Source organism: Trichosurus vulpecula, chromosome 2, assembly GCF_011100635.1.
Source record: "Trichosurus vulpecula isolate mTriVul1 chromosome 2, mTriVul1.pri, whole genome shotgun sequence".
Classification (NCBI taxonomy): Eukaryota; Metazoa; Chordata; class Mammalia; order Diprotodontia; family Phalangeridae; genus Trichosurus; species Trichosurus vulpecula.
This window is the reverse complement of record NC_050574.1, coordinates 245,953,955-245,970,847: the sequence shown is the minus strand read 5'-3', so window position 1 is coordinate 245,970,847 and position 16,893 is coordinate 245,953,955. Positions and strand designations below refer to the sequence as shown.

The window sequence follows — 16,893 nt, the reverse complement described above, 5'->3', positions numbered from 1 at the left end:
TAGTACTATTCCACATTTTCCATACTTTTTAAATGTTTATAAATCCCTTTCTCGTAACAGCTCTACAAGTTAGGAAGTATAAGAATTGCTATCCCTAGTTTACAAATGAGAAGATTGAGTCACAGAGAGGTTCAGTGACTCGCCCAGGGTCACACAGCTATAAGTGTTGGAGCTAAAATTCAAATCCAAGGCACTGACTCCAAATTCAGCTCTGTCTCTTTCCACTTACACCATGATGCCATAATAACCATGTAAGATATATATATATAGATATATATATATAGATAGATAGATATACACACATATATAATATGTACGTATATATGTGTATATATATGTACATGTATATATACACATGTATGTATACATATATCACAAACATATATGTGTGTATACATATGTTAAATACAAATATGTGTCTCCCAGGTTGGCAAAGATGGATAGGGTACTGCTCTTCTATGCTGAAAGTGGAGAAAGAGTTATCAGTGCCCAAATGGCTCCTTCTTGGCTACATTGTTTGCACAACTCATTTGTCTACTTACCAAGGAAAATTCAGTTCACTAACATGGTCCCTAATGAAATACAGCTGAATTCATAGTACCATAGATTTAGATCTATAAGGGATCTCAGAGATCATCTAATCCACCCTCCTAATTTTACAGATAGAGAAACTGAGGACCAGAGAGGTAAAATGACTTGCTCAAGGTCACAAAGTTGTTATATGTTAAGTCATTCAATTCATACCTATTAAGTACTATTATGTGCATGGTAGACACTGACCAAAATAGAGAAAAAATCTGAGGCTTAGTCTTGGCCTTCAAGAACTTGCAAAATAACTGGAGACATTAGAAACACAGATAACAATACAATAGTTAACAATGCAAAGTGAAGTATGTAATTAAGAACTAAAGTGAGTAGTTAAGATAATCAATATAACTACTAAGCCACTAGCTTTATTTGAGGTTCAAAAATAACTTCTTTCCTCAGTCCCAAATATACCCAACCAACCTTGTTGCAGTGCAGCTTGGGTAAGAAATGAACACAGAACAGCTCCATCAGCTGTGGAAACTTGGACATGCTACTTAACCCTTCCATGCCTCAGTTTCCTCAACTAACAAAAGGAGATGATAATAGTACCAACTTCACAGGGTTGTTGTGAGGATCAAATGGTACAGAGTGTGTGTGTGTGTGTGTGTCTGTGTGTGTGTGTCTGTGTGTGTGTGTCTGTGTGTATAAAGTACTTTGCCAACCATAAAGCAGTATATAACCTTTGATGATGACGATGATGATGATGTTTATAGCAAAAGACTAGTCCTTGTTTATCTTTATCAAGGCAATGAAAACATTCCTCCAAAGCTTGAAGGAAATAATCTTTGTTACTGTGCTTATAGGCTAGTCAGTTTATCAACTTATAAGTCTGCTTTTCCTATTTGTCCAACTTTCCTAGGCATGGTTTCTTTACTATTTCCCTAGGATGTGCATTGCTCTATACAGTAGAAATTTACTTGCAAATATTTATTCATGATGAGTCTGATATTAAAATGGGGAGATTTTCTGCAAAGTGAAAGCAAAAAATATATAGTTTTCTTTGTGTACTGAAAAAGACACATACAATGAAGATGAAAGATGACTTATCTTTTTTGTAGTTGTATGAGTGAAGATTTCATTGTTCAGGCAGTTAGTTAGCCTGCCAATTCATATTTTTCACAGCCAACTAAGCATGGCCTGATTTTTCATACCAAAAGAATACAATATTATACTAATAGGGGAAAAATAGAGCTGAAAACTTTTTGAAGGGCAAGGTGATTTTAAAGAATTCCTCTTTTGTGGGGGGAAAATACTATCACATAAGCACATTGAGTTTCAAGATCTCAAAATTCAAAAAGTACAGCTGATACAAATTTTGAATAATGAAAAAATATGACAAGATAATGCAGTTAGATAAAAGAGCTTTTTCTGAGACTGCATTCTTCAAAGGAAGGAAATAATTTAGGAATTTAAATGGGAAATATGGCAGCATGGCAATGTGGTTGGATAGTGGAACTAGGCTGGAGGAAAATCTTGACTCAAATGAGGCCTCTGATACATACTGACAATGTGATAAGTAATTCATTCAGTCTCTCAGTACCCCAGGCAACTGGGATTTGTAACATTCCATGTTTCAGAATGGTTGCAGATCTGTATCAGTAGATGCAATCTCACAGGATAGCTTCTAATAACAGTAAAATCATATTTCCTTCAAATGTAGTTGTGGGGGGGGGTGGGGGAAGGTGCTCCTTTATGTGAAAAAAAATGTTCCTAGGCAGAAACTGGGCATAGACCAATATCTTACACCATATACCAAAATGAAGTCAAAATATGTTCATGATTTAGATATAAAGGCTAATAATATAAGCAATTTGGGAGAGCAAAGAATAGTTTACCTGTCAGATTTATGGGAAAGGAAAGAATTCATGACACAACAAGAGATAGTGAGCATTACGAAATGCAAAATGGATAATTTTGGTTATGTCAAGTTGAAAAGGTTTTGCACAAACAAAGCCAATGCAACAAAGATTAGGAGGGAAGCACAAAATGTGGAAAGAATCTTTACAACCAGTGTCTCTGATAAAGGCCTCATCTCTAAAATACACAGGGAACTGAGTCAAATCTATAGGAATGCAAGTCATTCCCCAATTGAGAAATGGTCAAAAGATATGAACAGGCAGTTTTCAAAGGAAGAAATTAAAGATATATGTATATATGTGAAAAAATGCTCTAAATCACTATTGATTAGAGGAATGCAAATCAAAACAACTCTTAAGCACCACATCTCTTCTGTCAGATTGGCTAGCATGACAAAAGAGGAAAATCATAAATGCTAGAGAAGATGTGGGAAAAGTGGAACACTGTTACATTGTTAGTAGAGTTGTGAACTGATCCAACCATTCTGGAGAGCAATTTGGAACTATGCCCATAGGGCTATAAAAATGTGCATACCCTTTGACCCAGCAATACTATTTCTCAGGCTATATCCCAAAGAGATCACACAAGTGGGTAAGGGACCTGTATGTACAAGAATATTTATAGCAGCTCTTTTTTGTGGTGGCAAAGAATTGGAAATCAAGGGGATGCCCATCAACTGGGGAATGGTTAAACAAGTTGTGGTATATGAATGTAATGGAATACTATTGTGCCATAAGAAATGAGGAGAAGACAGATTTCATAATAACCTGGAAAGACTTATGTGATCTGATGCTGAGTGAGAGGAGCAGAACCAAGAGAACATCATACACGATTACAGATGTGGTATCAATGATCACTAACTTGATAGACTTGGCTCTTCACAGCAATACAAGGTTCAAAAACAACTCCAAAAGACTGATGAAGGAAAAAGCTATCCAGAGAAAAAATTATGGAGTCTGAATGCAGATTGGGGCAAACTATTTCCTCTCTCTTTTTTTCCTTCTTTTTTGGTTTTGTTTCTTCTTTCTCATGATTCATTCCATTGGTTATAATTCTTCTTTACATCTTGACTATTGTGTAAATAAGTTTAATGTGAAGGTATATGTAGAAGCTATATTGGATTACATGCCATCTTGGGGTGGGGGAGGGAGGAGAAAAGGGAGGGAGAGAAAATTTGGAACTCAAAAACTTGTGGAACTGAGTGTTGTAAACTAAAAATAAAAAATTAATTTAAAAAAAAGAAAAAAAAATCCATCCCACATTCTTGTTATAAGGTACTGACTAAATCGGTCAATAATGTGTTTTGGTTGGGTGGAACCAATTTTCACTATGGTAGAAAATTACGTGGGAGCTTCCTTTTTCCTATTCAAAATACTGAAAAGTTTAAAGATGATATGAATAATTCATGTTTGAAATCCCACATTGCTCTCTATCTTTTGCATGAAAAATTCACATATCTTACAACATAATAAATAGCATTGTAAAGGCTATTTATTTTCCATCTACTCCTGCTGTTCTGTCAGCTTTCATCTTCTACTGGTTTGTGCCCAAATGTATGTTTATTTGAATGCATTTCTTTTGATAATTACATTTCCACTTCTAGTTTCTTCACTTTTTAAAACAGAAGTGCTTTTACAGGGCAATAGAGTGAAATTACTTGACATCTTTAAATTGATGTTACGTAGAGATTGTCAGGGGAATATTTTCAGACTAAATCTAACATATTGATTCATAAGTTAGAAGACAATACTAATTCTATTCTCAAGATTAGTTTACATAATAAACTTGTTACCCCGTCTATAATCCCACATTCTTCAAAAAAAGCAATTTCTTAACTAGGAAGATGGATCTGCAACTCAGTCAGATTTTCTCCCCCTTCACAGAGTAGCAACAGAAATTGCCAAGTTTCTACCATTGTTTTAATAAAGGACATTAGCTAAGGCACTTACATAAAATGCCCCAAGTTTATTATTCTTCATTTGTTTATTTATAAGTTGATGTGTGAGATCACTTTGTCTTGTACCCTTAATTGGGGAGTAATATTTTCCATTGAGTTAAAAAACAAAGTCTGCTACAGTATGTGCTTAGAAATGGTAATAAATTGAAAGTGGTGACATAGCAATATTTAGTTCTTACACTTCTCTTAAAGACTTTTTCTACTTTTGTCCTTAATAGTAATATGATTTTATTTATGAGCATTAGACTTTTCATGATGGCATTTCCACTGAGGCCTGTTGTTTGTGTGTGTTATCTTAACTTCTTTGAGGACAGAGAGCTTATTTTTTATGCCTTATCTCTTTTCAGTGTCTTTTTTAAAATAGTAAATTTCACCAATAAGAAGTCTCAACCTCTCAGTTTCATCTTTGCAAAATTAGGCATTTGGACTAAATGATCTGTATGATCCTATGAACTCTCTCTTATATAGATTTTTTTTAAAGTTTCTGAAGTGGTTTTCTTCATAGCAACCTACTGATATCATTAGCACAAATATTATTCCCATTTCACAGATAAGGAAATTGATCAAGAGGTTGATCAGCCAAAGACCATATAGACAATGAGTTTTGAGGGAGAATTTAAGTCCAGGCCACTTGATGCCAAGTTTAACACACTCTATACTACCATGCTATGTCATATATAGTTTTTCCCTACATTACATAAAATATTACCATGGTTGTTTTCCAAATTACTGTATGGATGTGAATATGCCTATGTGCTTGTATATTGTGCTTCTGGATGCAAACAATTAACTGGGCCTTTAATATTGGTATTTGGAATAATTGATCAGTGATATATGGAAGGTGTTAGAAATCATCAAGAGGGGGTTGTGTTGGGAGTGAGAATAAAGTAAATGGATACAAGAAGAGAAAGCCAAAATCTTTTAGTAGGGGAGGTGTGGGGCAAATGAAATAATGCCACCCAAAACTTCCTCAATAGCTTCTCATTAGCTCTATTGATTAAACTTTGTTCAATATGTATGAAATGTATTTCTTGCTAAAAAGGACTTCGTTGATGCCTATTAAAGATAATTTTGCATGATTTGACCTGAACATGCCCCAAGGTTTTGGGTTTCAGATGAATGTAGGATCTATAATCTCACAATCAAAAAGAATCTTAAAATAAAGCATGACAAATATTGCAATTTAAAAGAAAATCTTCAGATGTTTGCATTCTACCAGAATTTCATGTTCCTTTAGAATCATTCATCCTTCTCTGTTAATGGATTTTTAGTTTACACATTCATGTCTTTGCATGGAAGCCCTGGACCCAACCCATTCTCATTTATCAAGGCAGTAAAGTATGTGTAATGTATTGCATCTATGGTCCTCCACAGGTAAAATCAGTTCAGTGTGAATTAAGAAATGATACACCTGTTATGCACTAGGTAACTCATCAAAACTTCATTTTCTCCCTTCTAGGTGAACCTCTTCTTCCTGTTGAACATTGTGCGTGTACTCATCACCAAGTTAAAAGTTACTCACCAAGCAGAGTCAAATCTATACATGAAAGCAGTGAGAGCAACCCTCATACTTGTACCACTGCTTGGAATTGAATTTGTGCTAATTCCTTGGAGACCAGGAGGACTAATTGCTGAAGAAATATATGACTATATTATGCACATCCTCATGCATTACCAGGTACAACGCCATTGTGGGATTTGTTAGCATCTCTTCTATACAATAATTTAGCATAATTGCTAATCCATACCATCTATCTACAGTCTTCATTCATTTTCCAGTATTTTGGCTTCTATGAAAATGTATAGTTGAGCATATCCTCTTTTTTCCAATTGTTTCCTTTTTCTCAGCAGTATTGTACTATCATTTTTGCCCCTTTGTGTTATGGAATAACATTTCTGCAAAATAGAGGAGAGGTCAAACTCACATTGCCTCTTCCCACATTGTATCTTGGTTTAGGAATGCCATGAAAAGATTTATTATTTGCTTGAAATTCTGACAAAATTCTTTGCCACTTTGAAGTCATGTAGAACTGTGTTGGGAAGGGGTCAAGTGTGAGGATACCACCTCATTGTCAAGGCAATACCTGAGTATATGGGATGTCTAGATACCCACATCCCAAACCGCACATAGGTCTATATTTCAGAACGTTCCACTGGGACCTTCATAAGTATCTGATTCACTTAATTTAGTGATATTAAAGGGAATAAAACAATAGGAGGCATTCCCTCTCTTATATGACTTAACATCAATCTACTCACTACCTAAGTTTATATATGTAATATGATATATTACATATGATATATGTAAAAATAATTCTGCTTGCAGATTGGAGACTTTTCTCAGGTTTTAATATTATTTAGTTATTTTTGTCAGAGGCAGTAGCAAAGATAGAGAGAGCTTTATCTAGCTTATGTCACCCAGAAGTGGACAGAACTACCTTGGGAAGCCTGCTTTTAAAGCATTTAAAATATTGCCTCACTTTTTGCATGACTGACCATGTAGTTAGTCCTCCAGTGTCTCAACATGACCTGAGTTGACCTTGGGTTCTCAAGCTCAAAAACAAGGTCTGGCAGGTTTTTCCTAGCTAGAAAGGAATCATATGCTGGCTCAGGGCCACCTGTCATCAGAGGGCCACCATCGCCAATTTTAGAAAAACGTATTCCCAGAAGATTGGTCACGAGTTTTTTTAATTATTTTGGCCACAGCAACTTTTGAAGACAATTTATTAAGAATTAAAAGGCTGTAATCTGCCTTGGTGGAGAGAGCACGTAAGATAACATGTAAAATGCTTGGTAAACTTCAAAGCACTATATAAATTCTAGCTATATTATTACTTATACCAATAAAATGGTGAATTTTATGAAGTATTAACTATATATTGTACAGAGTCCTATTATATTTCTTTTTTTAAATTATCAAATATTCTATATATACATATATATACATATATACACACACATATATATATACATATATATATACATACACACACACACACACACATATATATATATATATATATATATATATATATATATATATATATATATATATATATAATTTCTCCCAATTACATGTTAAAACAATTTTTAACACTTGCTTTTTTTAAAGTTTGGAGTTCCAAATTCCATCCCTCCCCTCCTCCCTCCCCTGTCCCCCTCCCTGAGATGGTAAGTAATCAGATATAGGTTATACATGTGCAATTATGTAAAACATTTCAATATTAGTCATTTTGTACAAGAAGAATCAGATGAAAGATAAAGAATGAAAGAAAGTGAAAAACAACATCCTTCAGTCTATTCAAACAATATCATTTCTTTCTTTGGAGGTGGATAGTATGCTTCATCATTTATCCTTTGGGGCTGTTTTGGATCATTGTATTGCTGAGAATATCTAAGTCATCTACAATTCTTCATCATATAATATTGCTGTTACTGTGTATAATGTTCCCCTGGTTCTGTTCATTTCATTTTGCATCAGTTCATGTAGGTCTTTCTAGGTTTTTCTGGAATCATCCTGCTTGTCATTTCTTATAGCACAATAATCATCCATTACAATCATATACCACAGCTTGTTTAGCCATTACCCAATTGATGGGCATCCCTTCTATTTCCAATTTTTAGCCACCACAAAAAGAGCTGCTATAAATATTTTTGTACAACCTGTTATATTTCTAATTCAATTAGATTAGGACTTCATATATTTCTTACTCTAAAAACATTCTCATTTGGATATCTTGATTATCATATATTTTGTTCAATACTTTAATTTTATTGTTAATGAAATTAAGTGAACTTTTTTTTAATTTTACAGGGTCTTTTGGTCTCCACAATTTTCTGCTTTTTTAATGGTGAGGTACGGTATCTACAATTTCTAATATTCTTTCATTTTTTACATAAAGGAATACAAAAGTATTTTTGTTAAACAGGTCTCTTTAAAACTTGAGGTTTACAGACTCCCAAGAGTCCTCTCTAGATATTACAGATTTCATGAACTTGAATAAAAATATATTTTATTTTCACTAACCTTTGGGTCCATGAGACAAAAAAAGATTAAGAACCTATGCTTTTAAAAATTAATTGGGCAGCATGAATATAAATTGTGAAACACCAAACATTTCAATAAGAAATTATTACCATTTATTTTTAACAACTTACCTGTGAATCAGGAATTTTAGAGAAAGCATCATATTATTTTTTTAAAAAGTGTTCTTACAAAAAAAGTGAATGAAGGACCTCACTACTGGGGTAGCCAAGAGCTCCAGAAGCACATAAATGGCTTCATCGCTTACCTTCCCCTAAAAACAAGCCACTTGAGTCACACTACAGGAGATACTGCCTTCTGGACATGAGTAGAGGGCAGGACAAGGTATTGTTCTCATTCTAGATTAAAAAGATACAGGATAACTTACACAAGTTATTTACATACTTGTGACTATCCTTATAACATGAGTAGAGTTGCAGCACGGATATTGATAGTCCAGAGAGGCATAGGCAGCCCCCAACATTTGAGAGCCCTAGCTACAGAGAAAAAGAAAAAAAAATCAGCAAATATTTATTAAGTGCCTACTACGTGCCTAGTACTGTTCTAAGTGCTAGAGACACAGACAAAAAGGGGGAAAATCTCTTCTCTCACAGTGGGAGATGATATGTATAAACATGTATGTCTATAAAATGTATAAGTAATTGTGTTAAAAGATTCTACTAGCTGAGGGAATGAGGAAAGATGCTACATAGAAATTGCCACAAGGATAGGCTGCAAAGGCAAGAGGCAGAGGTGAGGTGAGAGTAGATGCCAGATATAAGGCACAGCTGGTGCAAAGGGACAGAATTGGGATATGGGATGTTGTGAGGAACAGCAAGATGATCAGTTTGGGTGAATGGTAGATCGTATGGAGAAAAATCATATAAAATATACCTGGAAAGATAAATTGTGGTTAGATTGTGAAAGGCTATATATTCCAAACCAAAGAGTTTGTATCTGATCCTACACTTAATAGGGAGTAACTGGGGTTTATTGAATAGTATAGAGACAACACATACCTTACATGCATACATACATACATATATATGTGTGTGTATGTATGTATGTATATGTATACATATATGTGTATATGTATACATATATACATATATACACACACTTACACATAACCCTCATTATATACATATGCAAAAGATACATATACATATATAGATATACCATAACCCACACATATACATGTGTGAGCATGTATATGGCATATGTATATACATATAGGGCTATGTTATGTGTGATGTTTTATATATATATATATATATATATATATATATGAGAATCATGCTGTATGTGTTTTATATATATATATATATATATATATATATGTGTGTGTGTGTGTGTATGAAGGTTATATACTTGTGTGTCAGGGTTGTGATATATATATGCATGTGTGCACCTGTGTTTATTATGTATGTATTTCCTTTTGAAGGCTAAAAGACAGCAAAAGGGACTCAAGAGCTATCAAACTTAATACTCTTCTGATGCATCACATTAGCTCACTTAGCTCTATGTTGGTTCTTATATGCAGAGGCAGCAGAGTAGTCAAAACCCTCAGTCTGATTAGTAAATGAGAAGGGCAGACACAGAATATGATTGGGAAGAACAGGAGTTCTTTGTTTTTTAACAAAGTTCAAATCATGATTATTAAATATCCATAAGAGCTGTTGAAAGTAAGGGTAATGAGGGCACTGGGTTGTCAGAGATTATGACTGAAGATAATCAAACAGATTAGAAAGCTCATATATAAACACATAAACATAAAACTGTCAAATCCAAATAGACAAAACATGGATGCAAACATTTGTCTTGTGTTTTTGTATGATGAAACATTATAGAGAAGTACTGTGTGACCATCATTGTTTTTAGTCCATTAATCTTTTTATTTTGTTCAAAACACAATCAACCCAATTGCTGATTTTTAAAAAAAATGCTTGTAGACTGTATATGTGACAACACCAATCATTATACCTACCTACACATCCAAAAATATTTTTTGAATGTTAGTGACTACAAAGCCCAAACTGCTTCATTTTGAAAATCTAATACTAAGGAATATATTCGAGATAAATATGTTAACACCACCTCCCCAAATCCTCTTAGATTTTACCTATATACAAAAAAGAGACAAAAATACTATGATGTTCCAGTATGCCCTAAATAAATTTGGCCCTTGGAAATTACAATACCATAAGAATCTTTGAGCAAAGCTGCTGGCACAACCTTCAGTTCTTCACATCTCACAAATCTGTCCCCCTAATCTCCACAGATAAAACTCCACATTTATGTATGAGTCATTCCTAATCTTGATGACCTCTTTGCTTCTTAGCTTTCTCCTATAACACGAAAGCATAACTGCCAAATTCATTTTCTGCTATTACGATCATGTCATTCCTCTGCATAAAAAAGCCTTTGCTTGGTCCCTTTTGCTTCCCATCTTACAGTCTTACAGATAGGAACTACATTTTAATCTGGTTCAGGATGTACTCATGTGTTTGACATCTCTACTCTAAATATTTGCCATTTAGATTGATTTTCCTTCTCAAAGCCAACTTTCCAAAACGTCTAGCTGACATATTTCTGAAAAATAAACCAACAAACAATTATTAAACATCTGCTATATGTCATGCAATGTTAGGCAGTAGGAATACAATGACAAAAATTAAATAGTCTTAGCCTTCAAGAATTTATATTCTATCAGAAAAATAAACCAGAAGGCAAACATATAAACATAAACAAAATATATAAAAGGTAATTTATAAATATACTATATAATTCTGCTTACTTTGAACTAATATCAAAGTTCTCAAAAGTTGGAATTCCCTACACTTATGTAGAGTTCTAGATGCCATGATATAGTAAATGTTGCAAAAATGTTGATTCAATATGTGCATTGTTCTTTAGATACAATGCCTGTCAAAGCAATTTTAAGAGGAAATAAATTATTTTATTCTGAAGTCATAATAGTTTCCTAGCACTTATTTTTGTCATTTGGCTCCACAAAAATCAGGATAAAAGTATGAAGTTATTAAGTTTTGTAATAGAACTTTCAGAACAATAATTATCATACATTTAACCACCTAGCTTTTTTTCCTAATAAGACATCAGTCATTTGAATATTTAAAATCATCTGTATAATTAATTTACATGTAGGTGCTTGATGGCCCATAGTGCTATGTCTAAAGCAGATGCCACCAAAACATGTTTACACGTTTAAAAATAAAAGTTAAAAGGAATGTCTAAATAATTATTAGGTATATTTTTGGTGTAAGTCTGCCAACAACATCATCTGTAATAAATAAAAAGAAACATCTCCATTTGAATACTCCTATGATGATTTCATCAGTTCCCATACTTCTAATTAACATCTCTTTCAGAGGTCTCCCAGATCTACATTTATAACCCAGTATCTCTCCTGCTTTCCAGTTTCATATCACTTTGTGGACCCATCTTTTAAGAACTTCCAACCGAATGATTCCGTAGGCATTTTAATTTTGATGTGTCCAAAAAAGGGGGGTCATCATCTTTTTCCCAAACCTATCCTTCTTAACTTCCCTATTACTGTTGAAGGGAACTACCATTCTTCTAGTCACCCATGTTCACAAATTCAGATTCAACCCCTAATTGTCACTTTCCCTCACTGTCCCCCCCCCATTTGTAATTACGTGCTAAGTCTTTTTAGTTCTACCTCCAGAACATCCTTATCATCCTTCCCTTTCTCTCTGCTCTTACAGACACCATTCTATCTCTGGCCTCACCATCTGGACTATTATAATAGCTACGAAATGATCTTTCTTCTCCACATATCTTCCCTTTCAGAACTATCTTCCACATAGCTGCCAAAGAGATGTTCCTAGCACACAGATTTGCTTGGCATGCCCCTGCTTAAAAGGCTTGAGTGAATCCATATTGTTTTTAGGATAAAATACAAGTCACTCTGTTTGGAACTTAATGCCCCTTTTAATTTGGCGCCACCAACCTTTCCAATGTTATTACCCATTATTTTCCTTTATATAGTCTCTAGCCTAGCCAAATTGGTCTTCCCCTTACAAGACATTCAAAATCCCATCTTTGTAAAGACCATCCTTTGAATGTCTTCCCATACTTCCCATACACTCCCATCTCACTTCTATCTCTTAGAATACACATAGATTCTTTAGAAAATCCCTTAGGTCAAGTTCCAGTTACTACATGAAGTTTTTCTTAATTTTCTAAGTGCAACTATACCACCAAAAGAAGTTGACCTTATTATTTTTAATAATAATTATAAAGTGTATTTCCCCAGAAGGGAACAGACATTTATTAAGCACATAGAATATACCCGATATTCTGCTAAGCTCTTTTACAAACATACATGCCATTCTCCTGATTAAATGCGAACTCCTTTAGGGCACCAACTGTTTTGTTTTTGTCTTTGTATCTCTAGTGTATGGCAGATAACAAGCATTTAGAAAATGTTTTAATGTTGATTTTCCAAAAATCAGATTATATTCAGAATGCAGTACACTTCAACACATAATGCTCAATGTATTGCCTTTTTAAAAAATGAATATCAATCAACAATGTCATAATATTTTTTTCTTCATGTCTCTTTCCTCCTCCTTTGTCTGAATGTTTAGGTTCAAGCAGTTTTGAGAAGACATTGGAATCAATATAGAATCCAGTTTGGGAGCAGCTTTTCCAATTCAGATGCCCTTCGCACAGCTTCTTATACCGTGTCCTCCATCAGTGATGTACATGGCTACACTAATGACATTGGTAGTGAACAATTGAATGGAAAAAGCTTCCATGACATGGAAAATGTGGTTCTTAAAACAGAAAATTTCTATGCTTGATTACAGAGGAATTACAAACTTTATTATCATTTTTGCACCCTTATTACTGAAGGAATTGTATTCATGACTCTATGGCCAGAAGATTTCTAGCTAACAGGGACTTAGTTCCCTTTAGTAACACAAAAATAGCCCATAAGTACATTAGCATACGTTGGTAAGAGTACATACACGCACATAAATCTTGATTCTACTCTTCAGGTCTGAGAGACTGTTCACCATGTATGTATCCTCCCTGTCACGGAGGGTGGAAGAGCCTCTCTGGTGCATCAGTTTGATGCATCAGCAAACAGTCTGATCCCTTCCCACAACTGCACAATGGTCAGAAGAGGAGCTAGTACTCATGCTGCCAATAACTCTCACCCTAGAAATATCAACAGAGCAGAACTACTATGCTCACTTGCTGACTCACCCCAGCCCTGCTCTGGACCTGCACAGGACTGACAATGTGCATAGGATGGGGCTGCAGAGAATTTATTGCAGAATATATGACTTGATCATAGACCAGGTTTTCTCCCTCACAACCTAGGTTGAGTGAGTCAGGTCAATAGAGAGTATATGTAAATAGAAACTTTTCCTCTCGAGTTTCTACTATGTGGACAGTCATCAGTGCATTCTGTATGATGAAATTTGATGAAGGATTTCTTCTTTTCTCTCGAGCCTGTACAAAGCCCTTGTTGTGAAAGTTATAACATGTTTTCAAGAACCTAGCTTGTAAATAATTTTAATGCATTTTTGTCCATGAACTTAGATGGCTTGATGGTATATGTCAGTTGATTTCTAATGCAAGAAGTGCCATGATTGATTATGCTAAGATAAGAGTCTGGAATACCTATACCAGGCCAACTCATTTGGGAATATTTTAGAAACACAACTAGATGCCAGCATCAGAAATTTGATAATGAGGGAAAGAAAAAAATCAGTGCAAGATGAAAATATTCTTCACAAATTAAAACTGCAATCATGTGGAAAACCTTAGAATGAGGTTGGCATATTTGGGGGAATATTGACATTTTCTTTCAGAAGTTATGCTTAAGTAATGGATGTTCTATATATGTTTGTTCTCTTTTGATTACAAATTTATATACTAACTCTGAAAAGTGAGGGGAAAATGAAGAATTTTAGGTTTGTTAAATGCTACCTTACTAAGGAAATTTATACATTTATGAATTTCACATTCAGGGACCACATCATTCTAATGAAGTTGGTTATATGGAAAAAATACAAAGTTTTAAAAAGCATTCCACCTAAAAAATGAATAATACAATTTGGGTACCTTTTAAAATGCTTTGTTTTCTGAGCTAACATAATATGTTGGATAGAATATAGTTTGTATAAAAGTACAACACATCAAAAAATTGTATATATTATTAGGGAACTAGAGTTCACAGAAAATCTACTACAGTAATAAGATGAAGTGAAAGAACTATCCCAAAAATGATACACCTCCTATGTAACAGAACATTGGTTTCACTAAAGCAAACTTCTGGTTCAACTTCAGAGGAACAAAAATTCCTCTTCTTCAGTACACCTTACTGGTAAACATCTGTTTGAACAAGAATCATTTTGTGTGATTGAGAAGTATACAAAGCTGTTAAATGTGATAGCATATGACTAAATGTTTGGCTATGATGGTGCTTACCAGTATTCATAATCTCTTAGTCTTCAGGAGTTTCTGAATATAGAAGGATTTTTGTTATAATTATTATTGTTGTTTTTAAATGCTCTAGGAAAATTTTCTGGTCAGTGAAAATGAAAAAAGTTAGCTAAATGAACTGGCTAGTAAATATATGAATTATAAATTATCCAGATGTTGTGACTATGCTAATACCAAGTTATATGGACTTAACAGTGAATATTAGATAAATGAAGATAGGCTGTTCTGACCTTCCAACTGGTTAAAGTGCATTAAAATGGTCTTCTGTATTTGTTTAGCTCATTTGTGTTCAAAGCCTTTTCTCCAGAAGCAGATTCAAATTCTGGAACTGCCATGTTGATTTTTAAAATGTATTTTAGTGTCAGATCTATTTATGTGTACTACCTACCATAACAGAACTTAAAATGACTACGGAAAATGTTCTATTTTCAAAGAGTATTCTATTCTAAATACAGCATTATGAGAGCAGCTTATTAATTATTGATCTTTTATCAGTATGCTTAAATCAGAACCTCATGCTGATTCACTATAAGGCCAGTTTTTTTATAAACATTTTTGCATCATTTTCATATGTAATCAAGCCAATGAAGTTAGTTATTTTTTGTGCACTTATCTTCTTACATGTTATGTTTCTAAATGTTAGACTTCTGTTTTGGCAGTTAAGAACTTTGTATCTTATTCAGTTAGAATTGTAGATGAAAGGTAAAAAAAAGGCTTTTATTTTTTATTTTTTCCCTCCCCCTGAAAAACTCCCCCCTCCACACAAAAAAGTTTGTGTATCTATACAGCACATATCCAAATCATATATATGCACATATGTACAGACACATATGTGTGCATACATATATGTACATATACCTATATGTATATATCATACATATGATATGGATAAGGCATTGCTATTTTTACACAACTATCTAGTAAAACAGTACAAAAGATAATTCCCTCTACCCAAATTAATGATGTGGTTTTATTTTTAAGAATTAATTTGCCAGTATTTTATTTCATTAAATATTTTTGCTGGACCTTAGCATTCATTCAAATACAAACTATGTACATAGAATTAATAGTAATTATAGCATTGTATTTATTGCTTAAAATAATGAAAATGTGAACTTTCTTCCTATTTTCACCATCCTTAATAAGAACCATTATTTCTTTCAACCATTAAGAGTTGAGTTATTCTGAACAATAAAAGTTTTTAAAAAACATTTTTATGCTTATTTAAATTTTTGTTGGGTACTCAAAATGTTTTGAAGTCAGAGCTATGTTTTGATCAGATATTGATATACACATACACACTCATTCTGTTGGTGATTTATTTCCTTTTTGTCCAAATAACTTCCCATAATGATTCAAAGCCAAATCTATTACTTGATAAATCAAGCTAAAACATTAAACCCAATCCAACGAACATTTAAGATTCTATGTGAAAAGTATTTATGGGTAGCTTGGCCTTGAATATTGATGATGGGAAGGCAAGTCACTTAAATTCCTACTTTCCAAGCAACTAAAACTACTATATAAATTATAGAAAAGTTATGTATCTTCATTGGTACCAGAGTTACCTTCATTGATGAATTTGTGACTTGGAATGAAAGAATAAAGTGTAAAACATCATCCTTGGCACTAAAGGCACAAAGACAGAAATGAAACAAACCCTGCCTATTATATTCTTGTGTGTGTATGTATGTATGTGCAAAATATATACAGTGTAAATATAAGCATACATTCTCTTGTAAAAATTGAAAACATTAGCATTCATATAAGATTAATTTAAGAGACTGAGGAAAAAGGGAGAGATAGAAAAAAGAGAGTAGAAAGAGAGAGGAAGAGAAGAAGAAAGGAAATGGGAGAAATTTCTAGGAGAACATGGGCAGACAGATAGATATCTGGAAACAGGCTATACAGAGAAAAGATGAGAGTTATGACCTAAAACCAAAAGTGTTTGGACAGCATTTTTTCC

At 33.6% G+C, this 16,893-nt stretch overlaps 1 protein-coding gene across 4 annotated transcripts in view; it reads left to right on the top strand.

Annotated features, from left to right (window-relative positions):
• Positions 1-16,138, top strand: part of CALCRL (calcitonin receptor like receptor) — a 131,482-nt gene extending 115,344 nt beyond the window's left edge. For all 4 annotated transcript variants that reach the window (XM_036745372.1, XM_036745370.1, XM_036745369.1 and 1 more), the window contains 3 exons: positions 5,862-6,080; positions 8,217-8,258; positions 13,058-16,138. In XM_036745372.1, coding sequence (XP_036601267.1) covers positions 5,862-6,080; positions 8,217-8,258; positions 13,058-13,273 — 477 coding nt within the window. In that variant the 3' untranslated portion in view covers positions 13,274-16,138. The remainder of the gene's footprint in view (positions 1-5,861; positions 6,081-8,216; positions 8,259-13,057) is intronic.
• The last annotated feature ends 755 nt before the right edge of the window (positions 16,139-16,893 follow it).